Raw genomic sequence first — 17,143 nt, forward strand, 5'->3', positions numbered from 1 at the left:
ACTATGCTTGTGTGTTTATAGAAGTGAGTCATTATCGTCATCATGTTTTCTCCTTGGTGACCTGTTTGTATTCACTTGGGTTTCTATTTAGTTTTGATCATGGGTATGGACAGGATGCTGAAGATTTATATGAAGACATTGCTGCAAACACTACACCACAGCAACGTCAAACGTCTCCTCTTCAAAAACAGTCATTGCCTCCACCATCAACTCCTGCACCTCCTCCACCAGGATCACCACCACCACCACCACCACCAGGTATAGTAACACCAGCTCATCATTATGTAGTAGTCTTCCAATGTAACTGTAAATTGATTAGAATTAGCAGTGTACTATTGTAAACAAAGTAGCTGCTATAGAATGAAGATACATTCTACTTGCATGAGAAAATTACATGAGGTCCATGCTGTGGCTTGATCAGTCTGTAGTGATTCCACGCTCCAGGAAATTTTTGACCACAAATTTGAATAATTGCCATATTTTCCAAAATATCATGCGCTCATAACTGAAGTAGGTTTTCTTGACTGCAATACTGCAACGTTCATGTGGTCATGAGATTGGTTTACCAGATCATTGGTTTACTATTAGCAACCTAAAAGAAAATCAAGTTACCAATAATAAGACTTGATTGTGTGTCTGTCTGCTAGTGCCAAGAACTCTTTTAGTGGGAATATTTTTTGTTTTCAGTTGTAAAGTTGTAATTTGCCATACTAGAGTATAATGTTGTATTTATTGAAGCACCTAGCTAGCTAGGGAGCAGATGCATGAGTAAATCTGTTGTCAGCAGAGGTTTTAATTAAATGTATAGGAACTGATCGTTCTTAATTAATAGTAAGACTTAATTGTACAAATTTAATGATGATTAATATTAATAGATATGGAAGATTTGGAATGCTATGATGACGTCTCAGGTAGGCTAATGCCATACATGTGCATGTCAGTGTATGGTAAATGTCGGTAATAACGGTAACAACGGTTTGTTTGTTGAACAGTCGGTGGACACCTCGTGGAGGAAGATCTGTATGAGGAACTCGATGCGTAGTTGTTGTTGGATGGAAAGTGATCCACATGAATAGATTAATTCGATTAAGATTTTGTCTCTTTTCCTGTCTCTGCGTGCTAAGAGCTGCGGCGTGTGTTGCCGTGCATGTCATGACTTGAAATTTCTGGTCGTTTGCGGTGCTGTTTATAGCGTTAACCATGTGACGCAGTCCACAACCTTGCGCTGTTGTTGTTTACTATCACCAGGACGGGGGAGTACAGCCGCGACTACCAAGTAATTGAATCGTTTCCGGTTGTCAAAATAACGGTCGTTCATTGGTCGAGCTACTACATGTTCCCACATTGTTGATTCTATTTGCACAAAGCGATAATTTTTTGGACCCCCAGTTGCACATCCAAACCCACGCGTGTCGTTTCTGATATTGGCGGCGTCTCGGTGAGTGCGCAAGGTTTGAGTTCGTGTGTTGAGCGAGCCAGACGTTGCTCATCGTTCTGTCTCTTAACCACACGCTGTCACGAGGTGAGGTGTTTGTGTATTTGTAACACTTGTCGGTGACTTCCATGTCGCTGCCTGCAGGAATCACAACAGCAACGAGCTATGAACCACCAGCATGGACAGTTGCCGCACTCTTCATCAAACTCCGCTTGTCCTTATATTCTACCTTCACTCTCCACGCGGCGAAGCCTTGTGAGTGGCGGTCAGCCTGTTGGAGAGTCCACGAATATAGGCACACAGAATTCACACGCAAGACAAGACAACCCGATCTTTTCGTCAACGAAAGATCCGAGGAATGCAGTACAAGGATACGGGGGTGCCAAGCCAGATGGTCGATTTGCAGTTCCAGTTCCACCTCCTAAGCGTCTCTATCCTCTCAACCACAGTAGAAGGACGGCGAACATGTATCAGATGGCTGTACAGTCTCCTGCACCTAGTGACGTGTCGTCTATTCGTTTGACGAGTGAGCCGTTGAGTGGCGTGCCGTTTGCAGAGTCGGCATACATGCCGGCCGACTGGTCCGGTGCGCAACGTGTATTACCTCCGCTTGCTACTCTTGACAACACGCAGCAACAAAATCTCGCCAACAGTCAACAACAGCTTGTTGCAGGAATGAGCGACATCGACATCGGCAGTGGCCTTAGCATCGACCCCAGCTTATTAGATTCGAATCTTTTTCCTCTCAATTTGTCAGATTTGTCATCTCTGATAAGGAATTCTCCAAAGCCTTTCATTGGGGCCAAGAGTGCTATTGCAATAAATAGAAAACGAGCTCACTCGATATCTCCAGCGCTGTCAGAACTGATGGATCTTAATTCCATCATCAGATCTTCTCCCACTTCTCTGCTTGCGTATTTAAACGGAGGCGGAACTGCACCTTTTCCTGCCTTTGCTTCCACTGGATCTTTTGGCCATCAGCTTGGCAGCTCTTCTACAAATCCAAGTAAATTGCCCAGAAACCCGTACGTGACATCCTCTGGAAGTGAAGCTTCTAGCGCTCTAATGAAACCTCGGATCAGTGGCCCTGCCTATGTTAAAGACAATCCTCAGGTTGTAGCTTTGCAAGCAGCTTTTTGCAAACAACAGCAGCAGCAGAGACAACTGACACAGAGACAGCAACAACAGATGCAGCAGCAGCAACAACTGCAAGAACAACAGACACATCGACAGCAAATACAGCAGCAGATAGAACAACAGCAGATTCATCAACAGCAAATAATGCAACAGCAACAGATGCGGCACCAACATCAGCAGCAACAGTACCAGCATCACATGCAGACTCAGCAGATGCAGCGGTCAGAACGTGTGCCAGTTGGACCAAGTTTTGTGCAGCATCATAGACCAACCAAACCACAGCAGGTCCCAGTAAGTCAAGGTGTTTACCCTTCATCCTCATCATTTAATTTATTACAAGTGTCTTCTGGCAATGGGCCATATCAGCAGACTGACTTTAGTGGTGGTTATCCTCAAGTCAGCAGCACTGGTACACAGGCTTTGCCTCCTCCTCTTCATCATAAGCCTTATAAACCATCGAATCCTGTGGCTTCTAGGAGTCAGAATGGAACTCCTTACAATGGATCTGCAGTTGCTCCTGGTGTTTATCCTCCTCCACAGACTCATGCTCAGCATCAGTATTCTTTGCCACAGTCTACCACTCAGTACCCATCTGGAAATGGCCAGTTCTGTGAACAGGTTGTTGCTTTGCAGCCACATCCACCTGTAGTGGACAGAGGGTCTTTAGAACAAGTACGACTGCAGGAAGTGCACACTCATCATCAGCACACCACTATGAATTTCTACTACAATCAAACAGCAAATAATGTACAGGATCCACGTGGCCACCAGCAGCATATGTCGTATGAAATTGAGCAACCATCTCATACAACAGCTGCGTATCCTCAATATGGGCAGACCTATGCAATGTATGGAGAAGTTGGTTCTCCAGATGGCATGCTAGAAGGTGGCCTTTTTGAAGATGGAGAAGAACTGAGGCAGCATATTTGTAGATGGGCTGGATGTGATGTTCTGTTCAAGGATCAAGATGAACTGGTGAGACATCTTGAGAAGATACACATAGATCAGAGGAAAGGGGAAGACTTCACATGTTACTGGCAAGGATGCACACGAAGTCACAAGCCATTCAATGCAAGATATAAACTCTTGATTCATATGAGAGTTCATTCAGGAGAGAAGCCAAATAAATGCACGGTTGGTCATTTAACTTAATTAATTAATGCTTTGGTAAATCTGACAGACAACAGATCAGAACCCTGAGGAATGAACAGGCAGGCAGGCAGGCATGCAGATAGACATGCATGACAGATATAGCATTGTGTCTTCATTTGTAAAGTGTTGGCTGACCAATTTTGGGCTTTGTTCAGTTTGAGGGTTGCAACAAGGCATTCTCACGACTAGAGAATTTGAAGATACATCTTCGAAGTCACACAGGAGAAAAGCCATATGTTTGCACCTTTTCTGGATGCAACAAGGCCTTTTCAAACTCATCAGACCGAGCAAAACATCAAAGAACTCACTTGGATACAGTAAAAACTAATGATGGTGATGGTTGAATATATTATAGTGCTGTACATTTCTCTTTAGAAACCATATGCCTGTCAGGTTCCAGGCTGCACAAAACGGTATACTGACCCAAGCTCTCTTCGCAAACATGCAAAAACTCACACGCTCAAAGACCAACAGCAGTTAAAGAAGAAGGTAGGGAAACTAAGGGAGCATCTATATTGTTTGTTTTTATGATTGTCTTCATTGTTGGTAGTCAAGGTCAGTTGATACACCGCCTTACACAGGACAAAACCAGCTTCATGATTGCTTGACTATTGACCGAATACAACCTCACAGTAGGTCATCATCACTGGAAGGATCTGAACATCAAATGACATTAGGATTTATGCCTCGTCAACAAGCAGTACAGCAGTACAGTCCTAATGTTATGGTTACCCATGAGGGTTTCTCCCACTCACCTATGGACTATCCTCCTTACATCCCGGCTGTTGCTGCATCCTTTACATTTTCTGGTCCACAACCATCAGGCTATCCTCCTGTGTCAGTCAGTGCTGACTCGGTGCAGTATGAATCACAAGGGAAATTGTCTCATGTCTCACAACAATGCTCATAGAAACTGCTAAGTGAGTAAGTAAGTAAGCTCTCGCAGAGTATATTGCCTGTAGAAGCACCAGTAATAATAAATGGGTAATGATCTAATACGCATTAGCCTAATCTCGACTTTCATTTTTCAATATTAAAGCAGCTGGACTGTTTATTGTGTACAGGTTTGTAGAATAATAATTCTAAATTGTTTTTGGTCTGATGAGACTTGATTGCTTGTCAGGGTTGAATAGATCTAGAAGAGAGTCAACTTGATTAGTAAGATGGCTCATTACTCACAATAGAAGTGAGATGACCAATACCGCCACCAAGAGTATTGTGAATAGTTAGTCTGCTGCTTTCATTCTCTTGGCTTGTGAAGTGATTGCCTCTTCACCCTTATGTTTTGACATTTTTAACTCCCTGAAAAAAATAACAGCAGAGTGTGACGTCATGGGCAATGTAGTAGTAGTCACACAGATCACGTAATTGAAACAATAAGCTAAATTGGTTGTCATCGAGTGAGTGACATCACACACCCTACAGGTTTCCTTTCAGCAGCATAGGAGTCACTGTCCAGATGGTATTTATTAGAGTCCTTATCAGATCCCTCTTCTTCCTCCTCATCTAGATCATACTTAGCCAAATCTTCCTCATCGTCATCATCATCTTCAAGATTGTATTTAGATACATCCTCCTCCTCCTCCTCGTCCTCGTCCTCCTCCTCATCATCATCATTTTCGTCTGTTTGGTTGGTACTCCCAGCATGACTTGGTGTTTTGCTTGCGACATTGTGTTCTGAGGTTCCTTGTTTGGTGTCCTGTCACATTGAATTGAATAAGATGTCACACACACACACACACACACACACACACACACACACACACACACACACACACACACACACACACACAAGTCCAGTCTTAAGTCCAACATAAATTTAATGCCTTGTGTAGTCAAAGGTGACATGTACAGTAAGACCATTGCGTACCTTGGATCGAAACTTCTTTTTCTTACGACCAAACTAAGAACAAAATTTGCTAAATTCAGAATGGTAAATAATCAAGAATTAGGGACAAGAAACACACCTCATCATATTCACTATCTGAGTCATCTCTCCTCACATATTCTATGTCATCATTTTCTTTGAAGCCTCCTCCTAACCCTACAAAATGTAGAGCAGATATGTAGATCCCAACTAGACTTAGAAACACCAGTTACACAACAGAGGCACACAGTCACATTCATGCATGTGCCGAGAGCGCGCGCGCGCACACACCCACACACACACACACACAAACAACAATCCTGACACAAAGTAACAAAGAAATCAGTAGTCCTTCAAGGCTTATGACTGTCTTCATGATATTCAAACTGTACTACATTAGTAACTCAGAATAAAATAAATAGTTTGGTAGGCTCTTACACTGACATACCTTGATGTTCAATACTGCGAAGAAAGTAAGCAGTACGTTTCAAACCGTTTGTAACCATTCTCATGACGTGGGAGTAGCATATCAGAGACGAACTACATTATTCACATTTTTGTTACTAGTTGATATCTTAATTAATGAAAACCCATTCAATTGCGTGCAGGTTTGTCTTAAAATCTCGTCTTTCATGAAATACATGCTACATCAACGATAACAACTTTGCTTCTACTGCTTAAGTCTATTATCAAATGACATAACAGTTATTGTTTCCGCACTCACCTGTTCTCACCTCTTCAACTCCAAACTTGGGAGCATTACAAATGTTACACGTTGATCTCCTTGCCCAGTTCACATTACCACAGCTGATGTCACATCAACAACTTCATAACCACTCTACGTTTATCATAGCTGCAATTGAACAACTGACCCTTTACATTGCCAGTCATCAGCACTGAATAATCCTCCGCTCTTCTCTGCGGCGTTTTTTCCAATTTCATGGCCACCAGTCAATTTTACGTGTCCACTTTCAACAGGTTTAGCTGTAGCACAACACATTTGTATGATGTAACGTGCTAGAATACGTGCACGTGTATGGCTATCACGAACGCGTTCCACAACGATTGCATTTGTCTCTTCTTGCGAAGTTGACATTCCCGCATCTAAATTTGCACAATTCACGTCTTCGTATTAATTGCTTTCGCGGTAAGAGTGTCTCACTTCGGCAGCGAGCAAACCCAATCTCCTTCTCCCATCTTGAAACGACGAGACATCTTGGAGCGAAAAGGAGCATGCGCATTAAAGGACCGGCAAGCACATGACCGAAACTGCGCAGATCGTAGTTTGTCATTGTTGCTTCAGATTAAGTTCAACAGGGTCACTGCTACAGAGATGGATTTGCAACGTCTACCAATTGATCTGGATCAAGAAGTATCGAATGAATAGGACGATTTTTAATCGGCGCTACACGGGTCTGGGAGGCCGAGGCAATTTAATTTCTTGCTTCAAAAATAACTACCAAATAATATATGTATTGTGTTATGTTTTATCATTGAACTGCTACAGAAAGCAAATCAACACCTAGACTACATATCATTAAACACTCCTCTTGCAACAACAGACCCGCCCTTGGACCCTCTGTGTATATCAAGTGATGGACTGTTGAGAGATAAGTTTTGATCTGATTCTGCACCCTCCATTGACGTCATCAGTTCCACATTATCATCTCTTTTCTTCCCACGATTATATTTTACTCTTTGAACATCACGTGATTTTGGACGTCTACCTCCTCTTGTAGATGCTCGAGATTGATCAATTGTCCTTGTGGCCTGCATATCAACAAGCAGATGGGAAGATGTCTACAACAAACAAGCAAGTAGAGTATAATATAAAATACCAACGTCTTTAGACACAATATTCTTGGATACCTACTACCACTATCTACAGTATATCAAAAGTAGACAAATACCTTTATTCGATCGGGATCTTGTCCTCTTCTTTTCCGCTCAATCCTCACATACTCCTTCCCCTCACTGATTAAATCACTTGACATCTCGTCATTTTCAAGAAACTGCTGAATTCCACAACAGTTAAGAATGCGGCTGCCTGCCCTTACTAAAGTAAGAAGACAAAGAAGAAGTAGAATACATGGAAAATAGACAAAGAAGTAATTGGCCATAAAAGGAATGACATCCATGTGACCCATTGTTTGTGTGAAAGCTGTTTCATTTGATTCATCAGATTCTCCAGTCACGTGACTATCAAGATGAATCATTCCCAAAAAATTGAGACAAAGGGGAGCAGTTAGTCGACTGAGAAACATTGCACAGAAAAGGAGAGAGCCTTCATCTGTATGGTGATGAGGAGCGAGATAGTAGTAGCTGAAAAATCGAAACTGGAATATGGTGTAATACGCACAAACAGCCAGATATCCAACTGTCAATATGCATAACAGCTACAAACACAATAGCCAACAGTTATAATGACATATGTAGTATACAAGTAAAGAATCTTCATCTTAGAGCTAAGACCTAGAGGGCTGACTCTACGAATTTTTTAAATTTCGCTAGTAGTCTGATAAAAAGATAACACACACACACACACACACACACACACACACACACACACACACACACACACACACACACACACACACACACACACACACACACACACACACACACACACACAAGCAAGTATAATTTAGAATAGCCAAAGTATTTCAGGTTAAAAAGGAAGATCAAAGCCACAATTGCTGTCTGCACAACCCTAACAAAATGCAAGTGCTTTGTCTCTTAAAAAGTACAAGTAGGCAGTCAATTGTTACTCAATATGGCAGCTGTTCTCGCACAGAAAAACACAAAATTAATACGAGACAAAGACTTACAGCTAAATCCAGTAGAAATGTCATTAATTAAAGATTGTTCATTTATGTTTCTGTTAGTTTAAAATAACTGGCCATTGAAGATGCCCTTTGTACCACACTTCACAGCAACATTCACTCACTTCAGTCAGAATAAATGCTTGCTGATCCACTCCTGTTGCTTTTACAAGCCAAGCAAAAATTGACAAAATAGGCTTAGTGCTGAAAAATGTTACTTCAGACCAAACGCTGATTACTGATGCCAATACACAAAGAATGGCAATGAATACAAAAACTAGGCGACGAAGACGAACTTTCCACCACCACTCTAACAAAACAATATAATATCAGCGTGTCTCATGATACATTCGACCAGCTTGTAAATTTCCCCGACCATTAGCCCCAAGACTCACCCAGACAAGGAAATTCTGCTTTACACAGCAAAGGCGATGATGGTGACCTCCAAGATGGCCGAAATCGATGATCACTACTTAGTGCTTGAGCCTTGATATCTTCATAACCTAAAGCTCTTTCAATCAGCACATCCCACTGGCTACACAACAATAAGAACCCATTTCATACCAAAGAACTACAACGGCTCTATTTCAACTTTAGCAGGCAAAAACCTAGCTATTGGAGTAAACAACAGTAACTTCTTTATAGTCTACTAGTTGTCTAAAGTCTAACAATCAAATAACAAATTTGCACTCTGCTGACAGTGAAAGAACTAAACAAATTAGCAAACATATCCATGACATCTGTCTACCTCTCTCCAAGCCTACAGCTGCAAGACCTCGATGCACAGTAGACTACCTAAAAAGTTTATATAGCTATATAGTAGGCCACTGCTAGAAACAGACATAACTTTCACCATTAAGCTGTTGTTTCACAGGTTTGCCACTAAATAACATAATCAAAGTCCAAGTATGAAAACATCTATTCCCATCAAGACCTAATAATACATAACATTATACCAAAGTTTATCTAATTGTGTTGATGATGTGTCTTTCCAAACATGATGCATAATTATAACCTCCATCTTAATAAGCTGCTACATTATTGCCATCATGTCATGATATTTGTGACATAAGACCACACACCATGTAATAAAAATGTCAGCAACTGCATTCTCTCATAACACATACATTATCGAAATGTTTACTGTTCATCAGTGTACACCAGACATAAATAAAAATATACGCATAATCAAATCACATCAGAGAATTTTGCAACATACAGAGCTATCACAGTGTATACACTTACGTTTGCATTCTGTTTGTGTCACGAACGGCTCTAATCACATTTCTATGAGTAGATATAAGTCTTGACATTGAGATAGTGTCTTGACTTTGCCCATCATCAAAATCATCAAAATCATCAAGTGTACGATCAGACTGAGAGATAACACCTTGAGGACACTAAAGACAAATGTTACAAATGTTACAAAAGAAAAGTAAGTATGCCCTTAATGTTTTAACAATACTTGAATAATAATGTTTGTAAACCCTCTATTCAAAAATTTAACATTAAAAACTTGATGTCAGAATTGTTAAACAAAAAACAGCAACACATCATACACATGCACATGCAACATCCACATCATACCTTGTTGGCAATTGTGTCAATGTATTTATAGAAAGGATCATTGTATCGAATCTTCTGCAGTAAAGTCTTCACCTCATCACACACTTCATTCAGGCTTGCTTTTGCATCCTCCAAGTCAAGCTTTAATTTTGCTACTTTGAAATATGAATAATTAAGACTGTAATCCAACTGGCTAAAATGCCACACTGAACGTGGAATATCAACCAGACCATAGCCAAGAAGAATAACAAGCACAAAAAGACCCCAAGTATTTGATGCAGTGACAGCAATGCCAGTAAGAGAAGCACTAAAAACAGAAAACTGATAAGACAGAATACAAATAAAGGTATAATATATGCATGGTGTGCTGATCACAAATTTAACTATAGTATTTTGCGTTCAATTATCTGAATGAGGCGTTCAATTATCTGAGGTTCAGTCATAGAAGTACCAAATCTATAGCAATAATTCTCTCAGTGTGATACGTAAAGTCAAAACCGCAACATTTCTTTCACGACGTCTGACATTTCAGCTGAACAATAAACGATTGTTGATTCAACAATGGTGGGAAGGCGATAAGTAGTGAAATTTGAGCTCTTTGATTAGCTAAATACCTATAGGGCAATGACGCATTTATCCATAGATGGAAGTGTTGCATGATCTCACTAAGGATGTGCGCCTTACCAAGTTCACCACGTAAAAACCGAGGGGTGAAGCAAAGCATCAAAAGCTTCATAGATATGTAGATTTAGTTCGTTCGCAAAAACCTCCGTGGAAACGTACATGGCCATGGGACACCAAGATTAGTGCAAAGCAAACGTACAACACACACACTAGCTAAATTTACGCTAACTTCAAGATTAATTACAAACTATTGCGCCTAGACAGCTGATGAATGACGATATTTGAGCAGCTCCCAACTGCAGACTATGTAAGTTATTTAGTTTTCATGTTAGTACAGTACATGCAGCCGTAAGCAACCGATAATTGAACGCCTGAATCAGATAATTGGACGCCCAATTCGGATAATTGATTACCTGGATTGGATAATTGAATGCCAAATTCGAATAATTGAAGGCAAAATACTATAGTTCTCTGTATCAACCTGTTTTAATTTCATCTCACAGTCACTGATCTGATTGCTGTCATATAACAACCTATGATACCAATCAGATCATGAATTTGCAATTGCAGGGCAATATTTGACAACTTGATGACGCTTCTTGAGCCTTGCAATGTTCAACTACAAAAATAGTGGTTTCGGGTTCCTGACAGAATTCACCATTCTGAGTTTCTTAATTAACTTTTGTTTGCAAGAAATACCAAGACTTGATCATAACACACCTGCACACACACACACACACACACACACACACACACACACACACACACACACACACACACAAACAGATAGACAAATAGACAGATAGACAGACACAAACAGCCAGTCCCTACTGCCATGCCATTCCTCCAGGTGGAAAGATTACTCTCCATTTGTACCACCACCCAGAAGCATGACAAGGCGTAGGGTCTGGCTACGTAAGACTAATGCGCGTGCGTGTGCACACACACACACAAACACACACACACACACAAACAGACAGACAAATAGACAGATAGACAGACACAAACAGCCAGTCCCTACTGCCATGTCATTCTACTAGGCGGAAAGATTACTCTCCATTTGTACCACTGCCCAGAAGCATGACAAGGCGTAGGGTCTGGCTACGTAAGACTAATGCACACACACACACACACACACACACACACACACACACACACACACACACACACACACACACACACACACACACACACAGACAAATAGACAGACACAAACAGCCAGTCCCTACTGCCATGTCATTCTTCTAGGCAGAAAGATTACTCTCCATTTGTACCATCACCCAGAAGCATGACAAGGCAGTAGGGTCTGGCTACGTAACACTAATGCACACACACACACACACACACACACACACACACACACACACACACACACACACACACACACAAACACACACTGACACACACACACACACACACACACACACACACACTTGATATAAATTATATCATAAAAATTAATAGTTTAATATTGTAATAGTTGTATTATACTTATGAGCTTGCACATGAGAAGAAAGGCTACACACAGACGACTGTAGTGCACTTAATTATACAAAGCTACCATCTTACCCATTCAGTTTTCCAGCTGCAATTACATAGATAAGAAAAATCGCCACGATTACAGCCAGAGTCCCATAAACAATAGCATTCTCTTTCAACATTGCTCCTAACTTTCCACGAATGGTAAATTGCGCAGCAGTCACATAAGATTGAACAAACGGCAAAATGATCCTATTGAAACACACCACAAGATATTGTCACAGCAATACAAGCATCAGATCTACTCTAGAGTAGTGCATGCATCTCTATATAAGTAGTAAATTAATTAATTGGCTGGATAGTGCTCAACGTCATTTTACCATGTGAGCAGTTGTGAAGACCAATAGATGATGTCCCAAATAATTTTTAATGACTGAACACTGACATAAGACCAAGGTTCCTCGCACGAGCTGTTGTTGACCCCAGAATGTTTTTCAATACATCGATTAAAAAGCGTCTACCAAAAAGAAATAGCACGTAAGATTAAAGTATGAACTAAAAGACAGTACAGTACTATGCAAGTAAGTCAACTCACAGCACTGATATCAATAGGCAATAGGAAGACGATCATAAAAGAAATAAACCAGGTTATGATCACAAACACAGATGTAAACACATAATGCTTCCGCAGGTCGCCATATCTGTGAACAAGAAAGACTGTAACGGCAAAAATGACGATACTCTCAACGGCTAGCGGAGCCCACGACATCACCGCAACGCGCGCTATTAACCTAACGCGCGCTTGTCAGAAATGGAAAAGTTCACGTTTTTCTGGAGGTCAAATTCGCCGTTTAGTCAATGGTATCCTGCATCGTTTACCGTTGGTGGAATCACGTACAACTGTGCAGAGCAATACATGATGCATAAGAAAGCAGGTACTAGGCGACCCGCATGTCAAGAAGCAAACTAGTAGTAATACTGTTATCATGGAAACGTAGCCAAACCCTTTCCCTTTAATCTTGAGAAGAGGTTTTACGCGAGACTACACCGGACTGTACAAACCGTCAATATTTGCATTGCATTTTGCACAGCGTACAACATCATGTGATCATTAGTCTGGCGTGTATACGTGAGGAGCTCAATACTAATTATAATTAGCTAAGGTATTAATTAAAGTACATAATTGTTGTGAATAAAGAGTGCTTGTAATATGTCATAGTGCTCTTTAAAGACCGTCAAACTGCTGATAAAGTGCTGTCTACAACACAACCATCAGGGCAGAAGAAACTTGGTCGACAAGTAAGGAACTTCAATGAAGAGACATGGATGCAACACAGATTAGATATTGTAAAGGCTGCAAATACTGCAAAGGTACACATTTCATAAATATAGTCTAGTATCTAAAGTTCATGTATTGTGGGGTTGGCCTCAGGCTCATGCACTTGATTGGTGACTTAAAAATTGGCTTACTGCCATGCTATTCACAGCTGACTGAATCCTACTCTACTTGTTTATTGTGGAAGTGGTGTGTGTGTGTGTGTGTGTGTGTGTGTGTGTGTGTGTGTGTGTGTGTGTGTGTGCGCGCGCTTGCGCTTGCTAGTGCACGTAGCATTATAATTTGTTAGTCTGTCCCATGTACCGGCAGAGGTTACCGTAATTCCTCTGCAGAGTTGATCGGCAAAGGTTACCGTAATTCCTCTGTAGAGTTGATCAAATACCATCAACTTGCACAACACTACAGTGCTACTGCATGTCATGTAAACCTGCCTACGTACATGCAACTGCTACTCATTGTGCACACTCATCGGGTACACTGACTCCAAGCACTGCAAATAGATACCATTGATTGCTTCTATGTGTATGAAAGTTAGTCATTGTGTTGTCTTAATTTATTACATATTGTAGTTCACTCAGAACAGTGAGTTAAAGAAACAACTTTTTGCAACAACTGGAACTACTCTGGTTGAGGCAAGTCCCAATGACCAGATATGGGGGATTGGATTGTCTGCTGAAAACGAGGAAGCATGGTCAAGGGAAACATGGAGGGGAATGAATCTTTTGGGACAAGCTCTGACAGAAGTTAGAGATGAGATAATGAAAAATGCAGAGGTAGATGCAGCCAAAAGTGATGACGACACCAAGAAGACAAGCAAAAACCAAGGCGAGGACAAGGAGGAATAACTCGTAGAATTAAGTCAAACAAAAACCATTAATTAGTATGTCCTACCAAAGTGCTGTGGCCTGCTGTCATTGAAATTGTGAGGTCCACTAGAAATTTCCACTTTTTAAAAGGATTTAATTTTTTGGTTATTGGAGATGCTTGGAGTTACTGATCAAAGTGTAATGTAGCACTTTGACACTTGAAAGTCCACTATCATATTTCATAATTCACAATTCACTTGGTGGGGGTGAGTTGACCCTTCCTGATGTGCCAAATGCGGTTTATGTAGGGTGGCATGAAACAGCAAATGTACATCACAGCTGAACATACACAGTTGCCCAAGCCAGCCAATATCAACCGTAACAAAGAACAAGCAACATAACTATTAATTAACCTGACCCAATACTTCCAATGCCACGTCAGTATTATGTTCACCTTTAATATTAAACCATTTTATGTTTAATGCTAATACATTTACTTATGAATCAGAATCTGTGTTACTTCCATATTCATCAGATACTAATGACGTTTCTCCGAATACAACTGAAGTTTGTACAGAAGATGTGTCCGTTGCCTTATGTGGGCTCACATTTTCGTGCTGTTGCGAGTGTTTTCGTTTCCTGACAACACCACTTACTGCTGTGTCTTCTTGTGTTCCAAGTAATGGTTTAAAGTTCCGGTGATTAACAACTCCTAGTTTAGACACCAGATGACTGGATCTAGATCGATTCTGGCTACTGAAAATAGACTGCAGCTTGAGTGCATGACGTTTGTCTTTTAGTCGTTCTAAATCAGAAGACACCACATTACTACTCAACTACTGAAAATCAATTTATTCTTATAATTAGGAAAATTGCCTATATATAGCTTTGCTAATGAGTCCACTTGCATGTACAGATGTAAGTTATCATTTAGAACAATTAGACTATGTGACATTGTCACCATACCAAACTGTGAGTGGAACTTGACAGTTGTTGCTAACTGAACATCATCTGGATTCTCTTCAACTAGAGGAATGTTGAGGGAGGCTTTGGAAAGTAAGATTTGGTCTCTAGATTCACTTTTCTTTCTGTCTTTCTTTACTGCCTACATATATAACACACAACACTACTTCCTCGGCCCTTGCAAGAAATGCTAAACGTTCATGAGTTCCTCACTCTGAATTTCTTCCTCAACAGCTGATTTACAGCAAAGTCATCCTTGTTGGCTAACTGCATGTCCTATTGCATAATGAAAGTAATGGTTTGTCAATTGCAACACATTCCAGTAAAACTTGCAAGTAATGTTAATGTCTACCTCAAGTTGACTCAGTCTCGGCTGTTCTTCGTTTGCTTTCTTTTGATCCTTTATACCATGCTCCAACTTGTACATTGGATCTTCAGCCATTTTGAAACTCTCCCCTTTGTCTGCATGTGTCAATGAGGGACAAACATACAGCAGTGAGCAAACACACAAACATTTATATGTATATGTACATACGTCAGTATTGTATGTATGTATGTATGTACATACACATGCCTCACTGACTCACTCACTCACTTTTATTCAACTCAGAAAAAGGTAATCACTCAGAAAAAGGTAATCACACACACACACACACACACACACACACACACACACACACACACACACACACACACACACACACACACACACACACACACACACACACACACACACACAACCTGGTAAGGAAACTGACCAACAACATGTCCCTCGTTATCCTGCTGTTCCCACCGCTGGTTGTGACGTGTGGCTCCACTTAACACAATGTACTCACAATTCTACAGCAACCACAAACAAAAGCTGAGTCATGTAGTTAATCAGATCATTAGTGTTTTCGAAATCAAATTTCTCAAAAATTTAGACTCAGCTTTGCCATCATTCTCAAGGCTGTTTGCAAACACACATGGCTCAGCTCAAGAAAACATTTCTACAGTTACTATAACACAGCAGAGTTGTTATGGCTCCCATGGCCCCTCCAAATTTTGGGACGTGTTGGATTTTCTGACTGTACAGTGCTATTTTGTCAATTAATTAATTAAATTATTACATATTATTAATTATTTTATTAACATTGTACTAACCTTAGGATCAGTTTGAAATTCAATGTAATTGTCACAAAGATGACATTTCATTCGAAATTTCCAAATAGGAGTGGAATAGTAGTTTCCAACTTTTGACTTATCAGCATTATACCTTACACCTTTAACACATAACAGTACAAACAAATATCATCCTCTCAATAAACAAGACGCTTTACCCATTCCCACATGATTTCCACATCCATTGCACCAAATGTTGTATGGCAATTCAAATCTATTGCATACAAGAAAGTGTTAATTAATTAACCAAGAAACACTAACTTACATGTCAACCACCTGTCTGTCTGTCATTCGCTGACATGTACTTTCTAAAATTCAATCATACCTACCTGTCTGTCTGCCAGCCTGCATGCCTACACCTGTTTAATTTGCATGTCTGTCTCCTGCCTAAAATCTTCTCTAGTTAAACCTGTCAGTTGTCTCTATATTAGCACATCAAACTCGTATTTAATCTACCTTATTCGAAGAATGCCCTGATCAAGTTTCCTGGCTCTTTCTCTTAGAGCATGAGTTCCGTGAAATTTGTTCAGTGAGCCCTAATAAACAGATGTACAAAAACTAAACAAATACTATTTAGTTATTTCAAATAATTCAGTACATTGTTTCGCGTTATCACGTGATCATTTTCTACGTCTTACTTTTTCGGGAGCCCATTCTGGAGGGTAGTACTTGTTTACGCCTTTCCTTTCTCCCTAAAAACTACATTTCCAATAATTCGTCTCAAAACTAGCTGAATACACCAACCATGTGACGACGACGTTTGTGTGACACTCGCACTCGTTAAAAATTAATATC

General features: G+C 40.4%; 6 protein-coding genes across 7 annotated transcripts; 3 read left to right on the forward strand and 3 right to left on the reverse strand.

Moving 5' to 3' along the window:
• Positions 1-3: 3 nt before the first annotated feature.
• Positions 4-1,092, forward strand: LOC134185420 (shootin-1-like). The gene is made up of 4 exons (XM_062653200.1): positions 4-11; positions 92-258; positions 876-911; positions 993-1,092. The coding sequence occupies exons 1-4, from the start codon at positions 4-6 to the stop codon at positions 1,040-1,042; spliced, it is 261 nt and encodes an 86-aa protein (XP_062509184.1). The 3' UTR covers positions 1,043-1,092.
• A 304-nt stretch (positions 1,093-1,396) lies between these two features.
• Positions 1,397-4,829, forward strand: LOC134185460 (uncharacterized). The gene is made up of 5 exons (XM_062653246.1): positions 1,397-1,522; positions 1,580-3,706; positions 3,880-4,041; positions 4,100-4,213; positions 4,275-4,829. Exons 2-5 carry the CDS (start codon positions 1,601-1,603, stop codon positions 4,632-4,634), a joined length of 2,742 nt encoding a protein of 913 aa, XP_062509230.1. The 5' UTR covers positions 1,397-1,522; positions 1,580-1,600; the 3' UTR covers positions 4,635-4,829.
• Positions 4,717-6,834, reverse strand: LOC134185461 (zinc finger Ran-binding domain-containing protein 2-like). 2 transcript variants are annotated; one of them, XM_062653248.1, is made up of 9 exons: positions 6,754-6,827; positions 6,643-6,695; positions 6,464-6,575; positions 6,316-6,398; positions 5,692-5,768; positions 5,595-5,627; positions 5,143-5,423; positions 4,927-5,026; positions 4,717-4,859 (listed from the first exon to the last, which is right to left on the reverse strand). In XM_062653248.1, exons 1-8 carry the CDS (start codon positions 6,804-6,806, stop codon positions 4,951-4,953), a joined length of 768 nt encoding a protein of 255 aa, XP_062509232.1. In that variant the 5' UTR covers positions 6,807-6,827; the 3' UTR covers positions 4,717-4,859; positions 4,927-4,950. The 2 variants fall into 2 exon arrangements, with proteins under 2 accessions (XP_062509232.1, XP_062509231.1); XM_062653247.1 differs by lacking the exon at positions 4,717-4,859 and having other exon boundaries at positions 4,864-5,026; positions 6,754-6,834.
• A 173-nt stretch (positions 6,835-7,007) lies between these two features.
• LOC134185496 (G-protein coupled receptor-associated protein LMBRD2-like) lies at positions 7,008-12,851 on the reverse strand. The gene is made up of 9 exons (XM_062653296.1): positions 12,678-12,851; positions 12,463-12,599; positions 12,173-12,334; positions 10,001-10,286; positions 9,659-9,813; positions 8,809-8,948; positions 8,539-8,723; positions 7,502-7,987; positions 7,008-7,391 (listed from the first exon to the last, which is right to left on the reverse strand). The coding sequence occupies exons 1-9, from the start codon at positions 12,849-12,851 to the stop codon at positions 7,119-7,121; spliced, it is 1,998 nt and encodes a 665-aa protein (XP_062509280.1). The 3' UTR covers positions 7,008-7,118.
• A 30-nt stretch (positions 12,852-12,881) lies between these two features.
• Positions 12,882-14,509, forward strand: LOC134185421 (riboflavin biosynthesis protein VVA0006-like; the record flags this gene model as incomplete). Its single annotated transcript, XM_062653201.1, has 3 exons — positions 12,882-13,017; positions 13,302-13,453; positions 13,988-14,509. Coding segments are annotated over 3 exons (564 nt in total), but the record flags the coding sequence as incomplete, so codon positions are not given.
• Positions 14,510-14,578: 69 nt separating this feature from the next.
• LOC134185497 (probable splicing factor YJU2B) lies at positions 14,579-17,125 on the reverse strand. Its single transcript, XM_062653298.1, has 10 exons — positions 17,093-17,125; positions 16,987-17,040; positions 16,805-16,884; positions 16,507-16,562; positions 16,331-16,449; positions 15,946-16,027; positions 15,540-15,649; positions 15,401-15,463; positions 15,191-15,329; positions 14,579-15,029 (listed from the first exon to the last, which is right to left on the reverse strand). Exons 1-10 carry the CDS (start codon positions 17,093-17,095, stop codon positions 14,722-14,724), a joined length of 1,014 nt encoding a protein of 337 aa, XP_062509282.1. The 5' UTR covers positions 17,096-17,125; the 3' UTR covers positions 14,579-14,721.
• Positions 17,126-17,143: the final 18 nt, after the last annotated feature.

This window comes from Corticium candelabrum, chromosome 10 (assembly GCF_963422355.1).
Source record: "Corticium candelabrum chromosome 10, ooCorCand1.1, whole genome shotgun sequence".
Taxonomy (NCBI): domain Eukaryota; kingdom Metazoa; phylum Porifera; class Homoscleromorpha; order Homosclerophorida; family Plakinidae; genus Corticium; species Corticium candelabrum.